This window comes from Nomascus leucogenys, chromosome 8, assembly GCF_006542625.1.
Source record: "Nomascus leucogenys isolate Asia chromosome 8, Asia_NLE_v1, whole genome shotgun sequence".
In the NCBI taxonomy this organism is placed as follows: Eukaryota; Metazoa; Chordata; class Mammalia; order Primates; family Hylobatidae; genus Nomascus; species Nomascus leucogenys.
In genome coordinates this window covers 103,865,992-103,882,445 of record NC_044388.1, presented here as the reverse complement: position 1 = coordinate 103,882,445, position 16,454 = coordinate 103,865,992, and the positions used below count along the sequence as shown (strand labels likewise).

The 16,454-nt window shown below is 55.2% G+C and overlaps 3 protein-coding genes across 11 annotated transcripts in view; 2 read left to right on the top strand and 1 right to left on the bottom strand.

The window, feature by feature from the left end:
* Positions 1–8,560, top strand: part of SH2D3C (SH2 domain containing 3C) — a 40,813-nt gene extending 32,253 nt beyond the window's left edge. For all 7 annotated transcript variants that reach the window (XM_030817860.1, XM_003264173.2, XM_030817858.1 and 4 more), the window contains 6 exons: positions 1,810–2,345; positions 3,940–4,055; positions 4,936–5,107; positions 6,524–6,635; positions 7,004–7,210; positions 7,958–8,560. In XM_030817860.1, the coding sequence (XP_030673720.1) occupies positions 1,810–2,345; positions 3,940–4,055; positions 4,936–5,107; positions 6,524–6,635; positions 7,004–7,210; positions 7,958–8,133 (1,319 nt within the window). In that variant the 3' untranslated portion in view covers positions 8,134–8,560. The remainder of the gene's footprint in view (positions 1–1,809; positions 2,346–3,939; positions 4,056–4,935; positions 5,108–6,523; positions 6,636–7,003; positions 7,211–7,957) is intronic.
* A 2,444-nt stretch (positions 8,561–11,004) lies between these two features.
* Positions 11,005–14,943, top strand: TOR2A (torsin family 2 member A). Of its 2 annotated transcripts, XM_030817862.1 has the most exons (6): positions 11,105–11,378; positions 11,901–12,166; positions 12,430–12,511; positions 12,906–13,081; positions 13,776–13,903; positions 14,187–14,943. In XM_030817862.1, exons 2-6 carry the CDS (start codon positions 12,051–12,053, stop codon positions 14,429–14,431), a joined length of 747 nt encoding a protein of 248 aa, XP_030673722.1. In that variant the 5' UTR covers positions 11,105–11,378; positions 11,901–12,050; the 3' UTR covers positions 14,432–14,943. The 2 variants fall into 2 exon arrangements, with proteins under 2 accessions (XP_003264216.2, XP_030673722.1); XM_003264168.4 differs by lacking the exon at positions 12,430–12,511 and having other exon boundaries at positions 11,005–11,378.
* TTC16 (tetratricopeptide repeat domain 16) overlaps positions 14,874–16,454 on the bottom strand; it is a 17,060-nt gene continuing 15,479 nt past the window's right edge. For both annotated transcript variants that reach the window (XM_030817856.1, XM_030817855.1), the window contains exon 14: positions 14,874–15,795. In XM_030817856.1, the coding sequence (XP_030673716.1) occupies positions 15,062–15,795 (734 nt within the window). In that variant the 3' untranslated portion in view covers positions 14,874–15,061. The remainder of the gene's footprint in view (positions 15,796–16,454) is intronic.

Below are 16,454 nucleotides of genomic sequence, written 5' to 3'. Positions count from 1 at the left end.
GGGCTGGAGTGCAGTGGTGGGATCTTGGCTCACTGCAACCTCCGCCTCCTGGGTTCAAGCAATTCTTTTGCCTCAGCCTCCCAAGTAGCTGGGATTACAGACCCCTGCCACTATGCCTGGCTAATTTTTGTATTTTTAGTAGAGACAGTGTTTCGTCATGTTGGCCAGAGTGGTCTTGAACTCCTCACCTCAGGTGATCCACCTGCCTTGGCCTCCCGCAGTGCTGGGATTACAGGCGTGTGCCACCATGCCCAGCTAATTTTTGTATTTTTAGTAGAGGCAGGATTTCACCATGTTGGCCAGGCTGGTCTCGAACTCCTGACCTCAGGTGATCTGCCCACCTCGGCCTCCCAACGTGCTGGGATTACAGGCATGAGCCACTGCGCCTGGCCTCTATTTTTCTTAATAGACTTTATTTTTTAGAGCAGTTTTAGGTTCGCAGCCAAATTGAGTGGAAAGTACAGAACATTGTGCTTTCTTATAAATACGAAGAAATGTTCTATGTTAGAAACATTCCAATAGATCATTTCTAGAAAAAAATAAAAAGAGTGTTATCAACAGGCTGTATTGTCCACGTGGCAGGCCAAGTGTCACGAGAGGGGGCTGTCTCAGGAGGAAGTTTTGCCTAGGGTGGCCTTCCATTGAAGTGTTGCTGTCTGTATCGGTTGTCACAAATCCTTCCCTAAACAGAGCCACCAACTTTGTCATAACTACAAACTTGATTTCCAAGCAATACCCCTGAGTATAAAACCTAAAATTCCTTGCCAGAATGACTTATTGGACAATTTCTAAGCAATCTGGTATAGTAAAGCAGCCCAGATGTCAAGACTTAAATCTCAGCTGTGCCACTTGCTGGCTGGGTGACCTTGCGCAGGTCAGTGCACCTCTCTGAGCTTCACTGTTCTCATCTGTAGCATGAGGATTATAAAAGTACTTACTTCATAGGACATTGAAAGGATTAAATAGACTGAGGTACAAAGAAGGGTCTTACAGGCACTAAGAGCTTAGTAAATATCGCCTTTGAGGTTTGATGATGGTTTTACTGTCGTTATGTCTCCAGCATGTCGCCGGCTCCTGGCACACAAGGTATAGCAACAAATCATTATTGCTAATTCAGGCCGGGCGCGGTGGCGCACATCTGTAATCCCAGCTACTCGGGAGGCTGAGGCACAAGAATTGCTTGAACCTGGGAGGCGGGGGTTGCAGTGAGCTGAGATCGTGCCATTGCACTCCAGCCTAGGCAACAGAGCAAGACTCTGACTCAAAAGAAAAACAAAAATTAGCCAGGTGTTGTGGCACATGACTATAATCACATCTACTCGGGAGGCTGAGGCTCAAGAATTGAAGAATTGCTTGAACCCAGGAGGTAGAGGTTGCAGTGAGCCTAGATGGCGCCACTGCACTCCAGCCTGGGTGACAGAGCGAGACACTGACTCAAAAAAAAAAGAAAAAAAAGGAAATCATTACTGCTAATTCATTGAGAAACAATCGCATGTGGCACAAGAAACTCCAGCAGGTACTCAGCTTCCCCGGATCACTGAAGCTCCTCCAAGCAGTGGGTCCCCAAGGCTGCAGCAGCCTCAGGGTGGGGCCATGCAAACTCCTGGGTCCTGGTGATTTCAGAGCATCACCTGGGCTGGTCAGCTTGCCAGAGTCAACCGGCCCTGGTCTCTGGTGATGCAGGGAGGTGGGGACATCACCTCTGTACTCCCTACAAGGAGTGAGAGCCTGTTCTTTGGGAAGGGGTGCGGGAATCTCACTTTGGTGGGGAGCTGCTATAACGGGGCCTCTCTCTCTACCTTTCTGCAGTAACCCGCGTCCATGCCGCCCCTGCAGCCCCTTCTGCCACAGCATTGCCTGCCTCCCCTGTCGCCCGCCGTTCCAGTGAGCCCCAGCTGTGTCCCAGAAGTGCCCCAAAGACCCATGGGGAGCCAGACAAGGGCCCCCACACCAGCCCCTCCCACACCCTCTGCAAGGCCTCCCCATCACCATCACTCAGCAGCTACAGTGACCCGGACTCTGGCCACTACTGCCAGCTGCAGCCTCCCGTGCGTGGCAGCCGAGAGTGGGCAGCGGCTGAGGCCTCCAGCCGGCAGGCCAGAAGCTATGGGGAGAGGCTAAAGGAACTGTCAGAAAATGAGGCCCCTGAGGGGGACTGGGGCAAGACCTTCACAGTCCCCATCGTAGAAGTCACTTCTTCCTTCAACCCAGCCACCTTCCAGTCACTACTGATCCCCAGGGATAACCGGCCGCTGGAGGTGGGCCTTCTGCGCAAGGTCAAGGAGCTGCTGGCAGAAGTGGATGCCCGGACGCTGGCCCGGCATGTCACCAAGGTGGACTGCCTGGTAGGTGCTGGCTGTGCACTGGGGTGGAGGGAGCGTCTCTGTTCTGTGGGGCAGGGCAGTGAGAAGCTGGCTCCCAGATTCCCCAAGTACAGCAGGTGGGCCTGGATTCTAGCTCCATGGCTATTTTTTGCCTGCTCTGTGACACTGGGCTGGTCATTTAGCCTCACTGGGCCTCCAGTTTCTCCTTTTAAAAAGCACATAAGGCCGGGGGTGGTTGCTCACGCCTGAATCCCAGCACTTTGGGAGGCCGAGGCGGGCGGATCACCTGAGGTCAGGAGTTCAAAACCAGCCTGGCCAACATGGCGAAACCCCGTCTCTACTAAAAATACAAAAATTAGCTAGGCGTCGTGGTGGGCGCCTGTAATCCCAGCTACTTGGAAGGCTGAGGCAGGAGAATCACTTGAACCTGGGAGATGGAGGTTGCAGTGAGCTGAGGTCACACCACTGCACTCCAGCCTAGGCAACAGAATGACACTATTAAAAAAAAAAAAAAAAAAAAGCACATAAGATATCCTTGCTTCCTCCAGATGTCAGTTTGGCACTAAAACTGGGCAGCCCTGAAACCCAGTGGTCTCTGGCTCCCTGAGGCAGTTGGGGACACTTCTCTAGTGTGCCATAGAGCCTCTTGAGGGTTAGCCAGCTTGTCCTGGGACTAGAAAAGGCCCGACTCTCCGCCCCCACCACCCCCGCAGTGGACAAATAAGAGAAATCATTACCTCCTCAGCCCATAAATTGTCAATGCCTGGGCCTTAGCTTTGCTGAATCTTTGAACATCTAAAGACCGCAGTTCTCTCTGTGCTTCAGTTTCTCCTTTCACAGTTTGGGAGAAACTGATTATTAGGTTATACTGGTCTCAGCGCGGGAAGCAAGAAAAGAGACAAGGCAGAGATGTCACTCCATGAAGAGTCCAGGGTGGCAGGGAGGACCCAGGTTCTAGGCCCAGTGTGTGACCTTGGGCAAGCCCATTCCCTGCTCGGGCTTCAGGGTTTCCCTCTGCAATGAACAAGTATCTGGCTCTTAACCTTAACTGAATATTTATTTATTTATTTTATTTTTATTTTTTGAGATGGAGTCTCACTCTGTCACCGAGGCTGGAGTGCAGTGGCGTGATCTCGGCTCACTGCAACCTCTGCCTCCTGGGTTCAAGCGATTCTCCTGCCCCAGCCTCCCGAGTAGCTGGGACTACAGGCACGCGCCACTATACCCGGCTAATTTTTGAATTTTTGGTAGAGATGGGGTTTCGCCATGTTTGCCAGGCTGGTCTCGAACTCCTGACCTCAGGCGATCCGCCCACCTCGGCCTCCCAAAGTGCTGGCATTACAGGCGTGAGCCACCCCGCCCGGCCGAACTTAACTGAATATTTAATATGCCAGTCACCTCTGGGCATTTTCCTATTCCTACTTCACAGATGGGGGAACTGAGGCTCGCTGAGAAAGGCAGAGTCACTTGCTCCATATCAGAGGGTTAGCGGTGGAGCTGGAATTCAAACCCCGCCTCCCAACCAGGCTACCCCCTTAGATAAAGCTCTCTGACTCCCAGATGGCTGGGGCCAGCCCTGACAGGATATTAATCAGCCCTCTGGGCGTCTTTGCAGGTTGCTAGGATACTGGGCGTTACCAAGGAGATGCAGACTCTAATGGGAGTCCACTGGGGCATGGAACTGCTCACCCTCCCCCATGGCCGGCAGCTACGCCTAGACCTGCTGGAAAGGTGAGACGGCGCCGGCACCCGGGGACTCGCGGGGAACCCCCGGCTACCGCACTCCCCGCTGGACGGGGCGGGTTGGCCAATCACAGCCTCAGCTCGGCTCCCAGGGGCTCTGGCCACGCCTCCCATCCCATTGACCAATCGCAAGTCCTGATAACCTAAACAGGCTGATTTCCCAAAGACTGAACCCTGTATCTCCGCATTCGCCTTTCGCATCCCTTTGACCAATCATCCCCTTGACCATCAGCCTGGCCTCGCCCATCAGCTCGGGCTCTTCCTTGTTCATTCTTAAAACTGCTCTGCCTGGCTGGGCGCGGTGGCTCGAGCCTGTAATCCCAGCATTTTGGGAGGCCGAGGCGGGCGAATCACCTGAGGTTAGGAGTTCGACACCAGCCTGGCCAAAATGGCGAAACCCCGTCTCTACTAAAAATACAAAAATTAGCAGGGCGTGATGGCGCGCATCTGTAATCCCAGCTACTCTGGAGGCCGAGGCAGAAGAATCGCTTAAACCCAGGAGGCGGAGGTTGCAGTGAGCCGGGATCGCGCCATTGCACTCCAGACTGGGCGACAAGAGCGAGACTCCGTCTCAGAAAACAAACAAACAAACAAACAAACAAAAACAAAACAAAAAAACTCCTCTGCGTGGTGCATTTCCCTGCTCACCCACAGCTCTGGCCCCGCCCCTGACTTATGCTGACCAATCAGAAGCCCGAGGCCTTGCTTTCCACGCTCTGGCCGCGCTCGCTTATCCCACTGACCCTTACAACCTCTCACGTTGGCTCCGCCCTCCCCCTCTCCCGGCCCAACCACAGGCAGCGCCCCAGGCCCGCACCCCTCACCCCTGTCCCCGAGCCCGCCGCCTCTGACCCCGCCGCTCTGACAGGTTCCACACCATGTCCATCATGCTGGCCGTGGACATCCTGGGCTGCACCGGCTCTGCGGAGGAACGGGCAGCGCTGCTGCACAAGACCATTCAGCTGGCGGCCGAGCTGCGGGGGACTATGGGCAACATGTTCAGCTTTGCGGCGGTCATGGGTGCCCTGGACATGGCCCAGGTACTGAGAGCCGCGCAGAGCTGGCATCCGGTAGACTGTCCGGAAGAGCCCTGGGGTGCCTTTGGGATGGCTGTGTATGGAATCAGGAGGAGCTTTGGAATTTCTAGGCAGCACTGGTGACGAGTACCCGGGAGAACTGAGTTCTGCAAGTGCCGATCCACAGCAAGTTGTTCCCCTTCTCTGGGCCTCAGTTTCCTCGCTTGTAAAATAAAAAGAATGAGGAGCTTTATATGAGTTTAAAGAATAAGAACAGGCCGGGCGCCGTGGCTCATGCCTGTAATCCCAGCACTTTGGGAGTCCCAGGCGGGCGGATCACGAGGTCAGGAGTTCAAGACCAGCCTAGCCAATATGGTGAAACCCCGTTTCTACTAAAAAGTACAAAAAGCCAGGCGTGGTGGTGCACGCCTGTAATCCCAGCTACTCAGGAGGCTGAGGCAGGAGAATCGCTTGAACCAGGGAGGCAGAGGTTGCAGTGAGCCGAGATTGCGCCACTGCACTCCACCCTGGGCAAACAGAGTGAGACTCCGTCTCAAAAAAAAAAAAAAAAAGAATAAAGTGGCAACCATTTAGTGAGTATTTCCTATAGGCTAGGTGCTATACTAATACTTAACCAGCACTGATTTCTCAGAACCATCTCATGAAGTAGGTGCCTTTAGCGTCAACATTTTACAAATGGAGTGTCTGAGACAGAGCAGTCTTTGCCTAAGGTCATACGGTCAGAGGCTGAAACAATTAGGACTTGAACCAGGTTTGGCTGACTTCAGAGTTGAGCCTGCCTCTCCTATGACTAATAAATAAGAACAACGGCCAGGTGTGGTGGCTCACGCCTGTAATCCCAGCACTTTGGGAGGCCGAGGTGGGCGGATCACAAGGTCAGGAGATTGAGATCACCTTGGCCAACATGGTGAAACCCCGTCTCTACTAAAAATACAAAAAAATTAGCCGGGCATGGTGGCTCATGTCTGTAGTCTCAGCTGCTCGGCAGGCTGAGGCAGGAGAATCGCGTGAAGCCAGGAGGTTAGGTTTGCAGTGAGCCGAGATTGCGCCACTGCACTCCAGCCTGGGTGACAGAATGAGACTCTGTCTCAAAAACAAAATAATAAAAAATAAATAAATAAGAACAACAAGGTCCCAGAGGCAGTGTCCTGCGTTCAACTCCCACCCAGCTCTGCCACTTTTTTTCGGAATAACCTTGGGCAAGTCATTCCCGCCTCTGAGCTTTAGTTCCCTAATCTGTAAAATGGGTTGTGAGAGCTTCATGGCAGACATGAAAAGTAGTCATCACTGTCCCTGGTACATGAAGGATGGCCATAATAATAATAACGATCTCACATCTGGGTGTCCACTCAGCAGGGCAGAAGGGTGGCCCTTGCAGGCCCTCTGCCTGGCTGGTCTCTCACAGTTTGGCCTCCCCAGATTTCTCGGCTGGAGCAGACATGGGTGACCCTGCGGCAGCGACACACAGAGGGTGCCATCCTGTACGAGAAGAAGCTCAAGCCTTTTCTCAAGAGCCTCAATGAGGGCAAAGGTACTTCCTTGTTGCATGACCTTGGACAGGCTGCAGCCCTCCCTGGGGTGGCAAAGACTCCCAGCATGGACAGTGATGAGAGCCTGGCTGAGCTCTGTGCAAGCTACTTTCCCTGAGCTCACTGTCCCTGCTGGCAGCTGTGTCAGCCCTGTTCACGTCCAGGCTCAGCCCTTGGGGCTGGACCAGGGCTGCGGTGGGTTCAGTTGGGAGAATCCAAAAGAAGGGTTTGTCCCAGGAGTCAGGAGCCCTTGGAGCTTTCTCCGGGACCTCAGCCAGGCCTGTTCCCTCCTGCACCTCAGCTTCCAGGACTGCAGTGGATAGTGGGGCACTATAGGATCTCTAAGCACCTGCTGCCTTTCTCCCTGCAGAAGGCCCGCCGCTGAGCAACACCACGTTTCCTCATGTGCTGCCCCTCATCACCCTGCTGGAGTGTGACTCAGCCCCACCAGAGGGCCCTGAGCCCTGGGGCAGCACGGAGCACGGCGTGGAGGTGGTGCTGGCCCACCTGGAGGCCGCCCGCATGGTGGCACACCATGGAGGCCTGTACCACACCAATGCTGAAGTCAAGCTGCAGGGTGAGTGGCGGGCAGCATCTTGCGGGGCTTGCAGGCCTGGGCCTCCCTCCACCTGCCTCACTGCTTCCCTTTCCTCCAAGGCGTCCATTCACATTTCTCCACTCCTCTGTCCTGCCCTATCTCCCTGACCCCTTCCTCTCTTTTCTTTTTTATTTTTTTTTGAGATGGAGTCTCACACTGTCACCCAGGCTGGAGTGCAGTGGCACAGTCTCGGCTCACTGCAACCTCCGTCTCCCAAGTTCCAGCGATTCTCCTGCCTCAGCCTCCTGAGTAGCTGCAATTACAGGCGTGAGCCACCATACCTGGCTTTTTTGTATTTTTAGTAGAGGCAGGGTTCCACCATGTTGGGCTGGCTGGTCTTGAACTCCCGACCTCAGGTGATCCGCCTGCCTCGGCCTCCCAAAGTGCTGGGATTACAGGTGTGAGCCACCACACCCAGCCTAAAATGTATACATCTTTCTTAGGAAATAATTTGGAACTTAACAGAAAAATACGAAAAAAGAAAAAAAATGACCAGAAATCTGCAAACATATTTAACTTTAATATTTTATGGTCTAGTCATTTTTAAATTATATGCTGCAAATAATAGGACAAAGATGCTAAACTACAGGGTCATGTTGATTCACAAACATTGTTGGATCCCTGGCGGAGTTGAGGGGAGGTCCCTAACAGGGGGGTCCTGAAGAATGCTAGGGCTCTGGACAGGAACCCCAGCCTCTGCCCTGACCCTATGCCCCAACACTGCAGGGTTCCAGGCCCGGCCGGAGCTCCTGGAGGTGTTCAGCACGGAGTTCCAGATGCGCCTCCTCTGGGGCAGTCAGGGTGCCAGCAGCAGCCAGGCCCGGCGCTATGAGAAGTTCGACAAGGTCCTCACTGCCCTGTCCCACAAGCTGGAACCTGCTGTCCGCTCCAGCGAGCTGTGACCCCAGGGACATTTCCCCTCTGCAGCTGCGGACAGCGTCAGGGGCAGAGGGGCACAGACCTTTCCCCAGAGCACCCCAAGGACACTGTGATCAACCCGAGAATGTTCTGGGTTCAACTCAAGCATCTCCCTTGCACCTCCAGGGTCCTGCGTGGACCCTGGGTTCCATCCCAACTGCTACACACTCACCAGGACTCCGTTGAGGAAGAACAGGAACGCCGGTTCCTCCACCAGCTTTTGCTGCTCCCCTTCCTGCTGGGGTTCCCTGTTCTCGAGCCATGGGAGGCAGGCTGCTCACGCCTCCTCACTCTCCGTCTGTCCCTCACCAACACCAAGGCCTCCATCTCACTGTAAATAAGTCTGTTCTGTAAATAGATGTACAGAAGCCATGTTATTTCTTTCATATAATAAACTTTTATGACTCTTTATTCTGTCTCTCGGGCTCCTGGGGTAGAAGGAAGCACCTTTTCTCAGGTGAAAGGGAGAAAACTTCATTCAACAAATGTGAGTGAGTGAGTGCCGAGTATCTGAGGCCAGTGGCATGGGAGTAAGAAGAATTTACCAAGACAGTTGTAGGTAAAGAAAGGCAGATTTACTACAGGAAGCATGAAAATGCATTGCAAGGTAGCAACGGGCAGATCAGCAGAAGAGGAGCTGACTGCAAAGAGACAAAGCCTTGCTGTGAGTTTTTATGGGATGGCATTTCTGCTGTGTGCTGAACAGGGCTTTCTGCAGTACTGATGATGCCAAGGTTGCAGTGGGCTAACCTACATGTGTCCGGTGAGAAGTTGGGCGCAGGAGGGCTGTGTGTCCTGAACCATCAAGAAGGCAGACTTCTGGCCAGGCATGGTGGCTCACGCCTGTAATCCCAGCACTTTGGGAGGCTGAGGCAGGCGGATCACCAGGTCAGGAGATCAAGACCATCCTGGCTAACATGGTGAAACCCTGTCTCTACTAAAAATACAAAAAATTAGCAGGGTGTGGTGGTGGATGCCTGTAGTCCCAGCTGCTCGGGAGGCTGAGGCCGGAGAATGGCGTGAACCTGGGAGGTGGAGCTTGCAGTGAGCCAAGATCGCGCCGCTGCACTCCAGCCTGGGCGACAGAGTGAGACTCCGTCTCAAAAAAAAAAAGGCAAACTTCGAGCTTATCTGCTTCCTCTTTTTGCTTTCCCCTGGTCCCATCAGCATGACTCATTTTCCCTAACTAGGACTCAACAACAAATACTTCTTTAGCATCTGGGACAGTCCAGATTGTGCCAGGAGCCAGGGTTACAGCAAGTATGAAAACCTAATCCTTGCCTTCTGGGAGCTCACAGACCAGCGGGAGAGATAAATAGCTAATTCCAACCCAGTGCTCCTATCCCCTGCCCTGCCCTGGGATGCCATGGCAACAGTTCCCACAAATGCACAACCAAAAATCCGAGGATTTGGGGTGGAAGGGCTTTTTGAAATCTATGATCCCAACTCCCCTCTGGAAGACTGGTACCTGAAAGGAGAAGCGACTTTTCCCAGGTCACAGCAGCAGAGTGGGAAAGGCTCCACCTGGCTTCCTGGACCCATACTTCTCTCCTTTTTTCTCCTTGATAATGGGAACTACTCATTTCCTTTTCTTTCTTTCCATCCTTCTCTTTCTTTCTTTCTCTCTCTTTTTCTTTCTTTCTCTTTCTTTCTTTCTTTTTCTTCTTTTTCTCCTTCTTCTTCCTTCCTTTTCTTTCTTCTTTCTTTCTCTCTCTTTTCTTCCTTTCTCTTTCTCCTTCCTGTCCTCTCCTCTCCTCTCCTTTCCTTTTTTTCTTTTTGAGACGGAGTTTCACCCTTGTCACTGCAACCTCCGCCTCCCGGGTTTAAGCGATTCTCCTGCCTCAGCCTCCAGAGTAGCCAGGATTACAGGCGCCTGCCACCATGCCCGGCTAATTTTTGTATTTTTAGTAGAGACGGGGCTTCGCCATGTTGATTCACCCGCCTTGGCCTCCCAAAGTGCTGGAATTACAGGCATGAGCCGCCGCCGCACCTGGTCGGATATACTTATTTCTTTTCAGGCTCTGATATTTGGCCCCAGAAGTGCGTGTGTGTGTGTGTGTGTGTGTGCGTGTGTGTGTGTGACTATGTGTTGAGGTTGGTAGGGACAGGGTCTTTGAGGTGGGCCATGAAGGCTGTTGTCTTGGTTCCCTTACTCCAGTGGGTGGGGGAGGTGGGCAACGTGGATCAAAACGAATCCAGGCCAAGCTGGAGGCCTGGGGAGGGCCTGGGGAGCCTGTGCGCGGACCCTCAAACGTCTGGAGTCCTTTGCCTTCTGAATCCTTTGACCAAGAGAGGCTGATAACATGCAACCATGCACTAGGGCTCTGGTAGCAGCCAGACCTGGGTTTAGTTCTATTGTTTACCAGCTGTGTGACATTGGGTAAGAGGCTTAACCTCTTCCGTCCCAAATTCCTCCTTAATAAGATGGGGACAACAACAGAACCCATCTCCCAGGACTGATGCCAAGCATTTGGCCACAGTTGCTGCTAGGTGAGGGATAGTCCTGTTTCATACACAACGGAATGTTGATGATCATTTATTGATCACTTTCTGAGCCAGACAATTTGTGCGCCTTTATCTCATTGGAACACCACCATTTCTCTGGATAGCAGATACTATTACCATATTATAAGGTATATAGGCACTTAGCACTAATGGCACAGAGTAAATGCTCACCAAAAGCTGTTAGTGAGGGCATTTTTGTCATATAAAAGAAAAAAGGAGAATGGAAAAGGCGCTTTGCACGGTGTAAGGTTCCGCACAAGTTTTTGCTGTAATTGTTAGTCGCCCTTTGTGGTCGTAATCCTTTATTTATTCTTTCTGAGCCACTACGATAGTCCCCTAGTTACCGTGGTCATGGAAACGCGGTCCGCCGTCCCCGATTGGACGGTTCGCGGGTTCCCCTGGAGGCCACCTTCTGGTCCTGCTGCGGAACGACGGGCGGGCCTTGGAAGCGGGGAGAGGTGTGTCGGGAGTTGTAGGCGATGGGCGTGGCTTCTGCAGAGCGGTGCACGCCGGAAGTTGCAGTTCCCGGGCGAGGCACTTGGCTGCCCCACACCGAGCTCGGGCCTCACCCGGATGGCGGCTGCGACGCACGGCTGTTGGCCCTGGGGCTCGCTCCTCGGGCTGCTCGGGCTGGTCTCGGCCGCGGCCGCCGCCTGGGACCTGGCTTCCCTGCGCTGCAACTTGGGCGCCTTTTGCGAATGCGACTTCCGGCCCGACTTGCCGGGTGAGGCGCCAGGGAGCCCGGAGCGAGGGGCGGGCGGACGCGGGCAGATGCAGGCAGCCGGCCAGAGCAGCTGAGGACCCAGAGGGTGGGACCGGGGGGCGGGGCCCGCAGACTTGGGAGGGTGGAGGGTACCCGTAGAGGTCCAGGAGGCCCTGCCAACCTGGAGAGAGGCTTCAGCCAGCAGAACCCTTGGTGGAAGTTCTTGGGCCTCCTCAGAATGGCCTGGCCGTTAAAGGAGAAGTGCGCCTTGGGGATGGGCGGGGTCTGCGGCTGACCCCGTTGACAGCTCGCATTTAGGGCTGCGTGCAATCTAGAGGACCGCCTGGTGGGGGCGCTGCCGAGCTGAATCAGGCCCGAAGGTGGCTCTTTTCCGCCACAGACCCCAAGGTTCGCGTGCCATGTGCATAGGCAGCTTGAACAAACGTTAGGACACAGGAGTCCCAGACCAGGTTCCAGACATGACGTTCTCCTTGAACCTCTGCCTTGGTGGGATGTGTCCTCACCATCCTCCTGTGGCCCTAGGTCTGGAGTGTGACCTGGCTCAGCACCTGGCCGGCCAGCATCTGGCCAAGGCGCTGGTGGTGAAGGCGCTGAAGGCCTTTGTGCGGGACCCAGCCCCCACCAAGCCGCTGGTCCTCTCCCTGCACGGCTGGACCGGCACCGGCAAATCCTATGTCAGCTCCCTGCTGGCGCACTACCTCTTCCAGGGCGGCCTCCGCAGCCCCCGCGTGCACCACTTTTCTCCCGTCCTCCACTTCCCCCACCCCAGCCACATCGAGCGCTACAAGGTAGGCTGGATGCGTCCTTGACCACTGTTCTCACCATGGGGTGCCACCCTAGGGAGTAAGTCCTGAACCCAGACAGGGGAGTCATCTGCTCCAGGCCACACAGCCGGCTGCAGCCCCAGCCCTCAGGACCCATCCTGCACAGAACTTGGGAAGGTGCCATTCTACCTGGCAGGGAGTGCTTTGATTCCTTGGGGCAGTAAGGAACCCTGGCAGTACCTACATGCCAGGGTTGTTGTGAGGGACATGAGATTATATCATTGCAGATATCATTTATGGAGCACCTATGTTTGTCAGATAATCTGCACTGTTGTCTTGCTGGAAATCAGCCCCAATTTGTGGCTCAGAGTAAGCATCGGGAAATACTGGCTCTTACTACTACTGTTGTTGATTGCAAGGTACTCACCAGGCTGATCAGTTTCAGCTGTCAGCACTGCTGTGTAGTTTCAGGGAGCAGGAAGGAGGCTTCCCCTTTTATAGAAAGCAGCAGGTGTCGTGGAAGGAGCCCTGAACAGGGAAGTGGGAGGCTTGGGTTTGAGTCCCTGTTCTGACCGGCTGTGTGACTTTGGGCGAGTCTCTGCCCCAATCTGGGATACAGTTTCACCATCAGTCTCACTAAGAGGTTGGTGCTCTCTGGAAGACCACATCTCCCTAGAAAGGAGATTAGTTTTTGGTTTGGGAAGAGGTCTGGGGTTGGGGGAGTTTCTCCAGCCCCCCTGGAACTCCTGTCTCTCCCCTACAGAAGGATCTTAAGAGCTGGGTCCAAGGGAACCTCACTGCCTGTGGCCGCTCCCTCTTCCTCTTCGATGAGATGGACAAGATGCCCCCAGGCCTGATGGAAGTCCTGCGGCCTTTCCTGGGCTCCTCCTGGGTTGTATACGGGACCAATTACCGCAAAGCCATCTTCATCTTCATCAGGTGGGGCCTGGCTTTGCAGGGGGCACAGTGGGGGGCCACTTCTCAGAGGTTCAGCTCTACAGCCTTGGCCTGTGCTCCCAGCAGAATCCAATTCCCCATGGGCTTAGCTGGGCTTTCCCAGTGCCCCCCACCCCCACTCTCAGAGATGACATTGTCATTCCACCTGGTTGATTTCCCTTTGGACATTCTCAGCAAATTCTGGGCTCAGTCTTTTTGATCGCCACTTCTTTGTGGAAGCCCTGCCAGGTGAAGAAGTTTTCCCTCTTTTGTGGTGAGGAGGACACAGGCCTCGGAAAAACAGGAACAGAGTTCTTGTCCTTTGGTCCCAGCTCTCAGAATCCTCGCTGTGTTTCCTCAGGCAGCATGGCTCCGCCTCTCTGAGCCTTTGTCTCTGCTTCCGAACAGCAGGCCAATAATGATGCCCCGATGTCTTCCTGAAAGTTCAGTGAGGGAAAGTCAGTTGAGGGACACAAAAGTGTTTTGTAAACTGTAAAGTACATGGCATGTGTAGGTGAATTACAGGGGCCATAGATGTGGGCACCATGGAGGGGGAAGTGGAGCGTTTTCAGTGGAGTTGGCTTCTCCCTGCACTGAGCCACGTTCCTGTGTCAGGTGGCAGCGGGGAAGCGAGGGTCCAATCCTGCCCTGTGCTAGTCCTCATCTGAGTCTCAGCTTGGGTCTCCCATGGTTTTAGCAACACGGGTGGCGAGCAGATCAACCAGGTGGCATTGGAGGCGTGGCGCAGCCGGCGGGACCGCGAGGAGATCCTTCTGCAGGAGCTGGAGCCGGTCATCTCCCGCGCGGTGCTGGACAACCCGCACCGTGAGTCTGGCTCAGCAGCCCCTTCCCGGGCGGCTTCACCCCACACCCAGGGGCCAGGCTCTCTCGGGGTCTCATGCTTTGCCCAGTGACCCGCCAGTTCTGAGCCCGGCTTTGGCACTCTCAGCTTTGTGACTTTGGGTGAGCCTTACAGCCCGAGTCCTACACCCAGAAGGCGGCTGAGGAGACTGAGGCCAGCATTTTTCCTCCTGCCCTTGGGGGTTGGGGGCCGGCTTCTCCCCTCTTGTGAAGCTCAAAGTCCCCTCCCCACCTACCCTTCCTGCAGATGGCTTCTCAAACTCAGGCATCATGGAAGAGCGCCTCCTAGATGCAGTGGTGCCCTTCCTCCCGCTCCAGCGGCACCACGTCCGGCACTGCGTGCTCAACGAGCTGGCCCAGCTGGGCCTGGAGCCAAGGGACGAGGTTGTCCAGGCTGTGCTGGACAGCACCACCTTCTTCCCTGAGGACGAGCAGCTCTTCTCCTCCAACGGCTGCAAGACCGTGGCCTCCCGAATCGCCTTCTTCCTCTGACTTTCTGGGTGGTGTCCTTGGCTCCCCTGATGGCCAGGGCATGCAGGAAAGGCCTGGGGCCTCTGTCACAGGAACCCGGAGCACCAAGTGAGATGAACGGAGTGTCGGCTAGGCCACGGGACAGATGGCCGGGAAGGGCCTGGCCTCTAAACTGGCTCGAGAGCATCTTGGCCCCGGCCACCTTCCCCAGGGAAACCCCTGGTCACCCCAGAACCTCACTGAGCCTTGACCTCCCCCTGCAGCCTGAGCCTTCTTACTGTGAATTATAACTCAGGGACTGTGGCTCGTGGCGGTGCTCCCTCCTCAGTCTGCCACCCTTGCCCCTTGCCTCCTTGGTCGGGCACGATACCCCCTCCCCTCCACCCCACACCCTGTGTCCGTATCAAGCCAGGTGGAGCCTTCTCAGTTTCCAGAAATGGAGGGACTCAAGCTGCCACTTGGGCCTGGTTTTAGAAGTTTTTAATTTTGTAAAAGAAGAGAACAAGTATAATAAACTCAGCTGTGGGACCAGAGGACTGTTGCTAAGACTTTTAATTGCTCTGGAAGGAGGCAGCTGGCTGAGTGCCAGTGTAGGGGGGTGGGTAGAACTGCTCCCCTCCCCAGCAAGAGGTGAGGGGCTGGATGGTCCCTTCAGACAGCTTCATAGTAGGTGAGGTCCTGATCAACCTCAGTTTTGCTGAGACTTGGACTGGGTCCCCAGGTGGACTCGGCCTTGCTGGAAGTTGAGCTCATGCCCTGGCTCTTGCCCTGGGCAGCCTCAGCCTTGCTGGGCCTCTGGCCCTGGCCTTGGGCATCCTCAGTCTTGCTGAGGCTCCAGTTTGAGTCATAGAAAGCCTCAGTCTTGGTGGAACTTCGGAGCAGTCCCCTGCTTTGGCTCTGGGTGGCATCAACCTTGCTGGGTCTCCAGCTCCGGCCACAAGCAGCCTTGACCTTTCTGGGCCTCTGCCTTGGGCTCCGGGTGGTCTTGGTCTTGCTGGAGTTCCGCCTCTGGCTCTGGGTGGCTTTGGTCTTGCTGGAGCTCTGCCCCTGGTTCTGGGTGGCGTTGGTCTTGCTGGAGTTCCGCCTCTGGCTCTGGGTGGCGTTGGTCTTGCTGGAGCTCTGCCCCTGGCCCTGGGTGGCTTTGGTCTTGCTGGAGTTCCGCCTCTGGCTCTGGGTGGCCTCGGTCTTGCTAAGGCTCTGCCTCTGGCCCTGGGTGGCCTTGATTTTTCTGGGACCATGGCTCAGTGCCTCCCTGTTGTTCCCAGAGTCTGAGGATTGCGTCTTCAGCAGTGACGAGTCAGAGAGTGTCACGGCGGTGGCTGAGGTGCTCCTGTATTCCTGGCAGATAGCCGACATCTCAGTCTCTGAGGTGCATGTGGTCCTGACTGGGAAGGGTGTGCCAAGAGCACCCATCAGGCCTGCCGTACCTGCCCTGGACAGCTCTGGGAAAAGGGGCTTCCCAATCTCACACTGACCTATGGCCCAGAGGCTTCGCATCGCCAAAGGGAAAGACCTGCAGATCACCCCTGACCAGCCCCCCAGCGACCCAGACCCTGAGGGGCGGGGCTGTGAGATGGGGGAGATGCCTAGGAGCCCCCTTCTCCCAGTCCCAGGCCTCTGCTTTGTGGATGCCCCTGCCCTCTGTGCTCCTGTTGCAGCAGACAGCCCCAGCAGGGCCCCTGTGTCCCCCCGCCTGGCACCCTCCTGCCCTTCCATCCTCGTCCCCACTAAAAGGCGCTAAATGCACCCACAGCCCTGGCTTCCCCCGCACTATGTCTGCCCTGTCCTCTGGCTGTGGGTCACCTGGGAGCCTTCCTCCTGTTGGAGCTTAGAATTCTTGTCTCAGGGCAAGGACTATGCCAGTCATCCCTGTGCCTAGTGTTGAGCACAGGCCTGGCCCGGGGCACTCGGTGAGTTTGCTGGATTCACAAAATGAAGAAGGGGCCTGGGCCCTGCCACTCCCCTCCCCACCGAGGACTGCGCACACCCGCCCTGGGGCCTCTGAGGAGCAGCCTCCCCATTCTTCACTTCTGTCTACCCCAGG

Coding starts and splice junctions, on each gene's coding strand:
- TOR2A (XM_003264168.4), top strand. CDS start 11,006: ATGGAAACGCGGTCCGCCGTCCCCGATTGGACGGTTCGCGGGTTCCCC. Junction 12,167..12,905: donor GCCACATCGAGCGCTACAAG/GTAGGCTGGATG, acceptor TCTCCCCTACAG/AAGGATCTTAAGAGCTGGGT. Junction 13,082..13,775: donor GCCATCTTCATCTTCATCAG/GTGGGGCCTGGC, acceptor CCATGGTTTTAG/CAACACGGGTGGCGAGCAGA.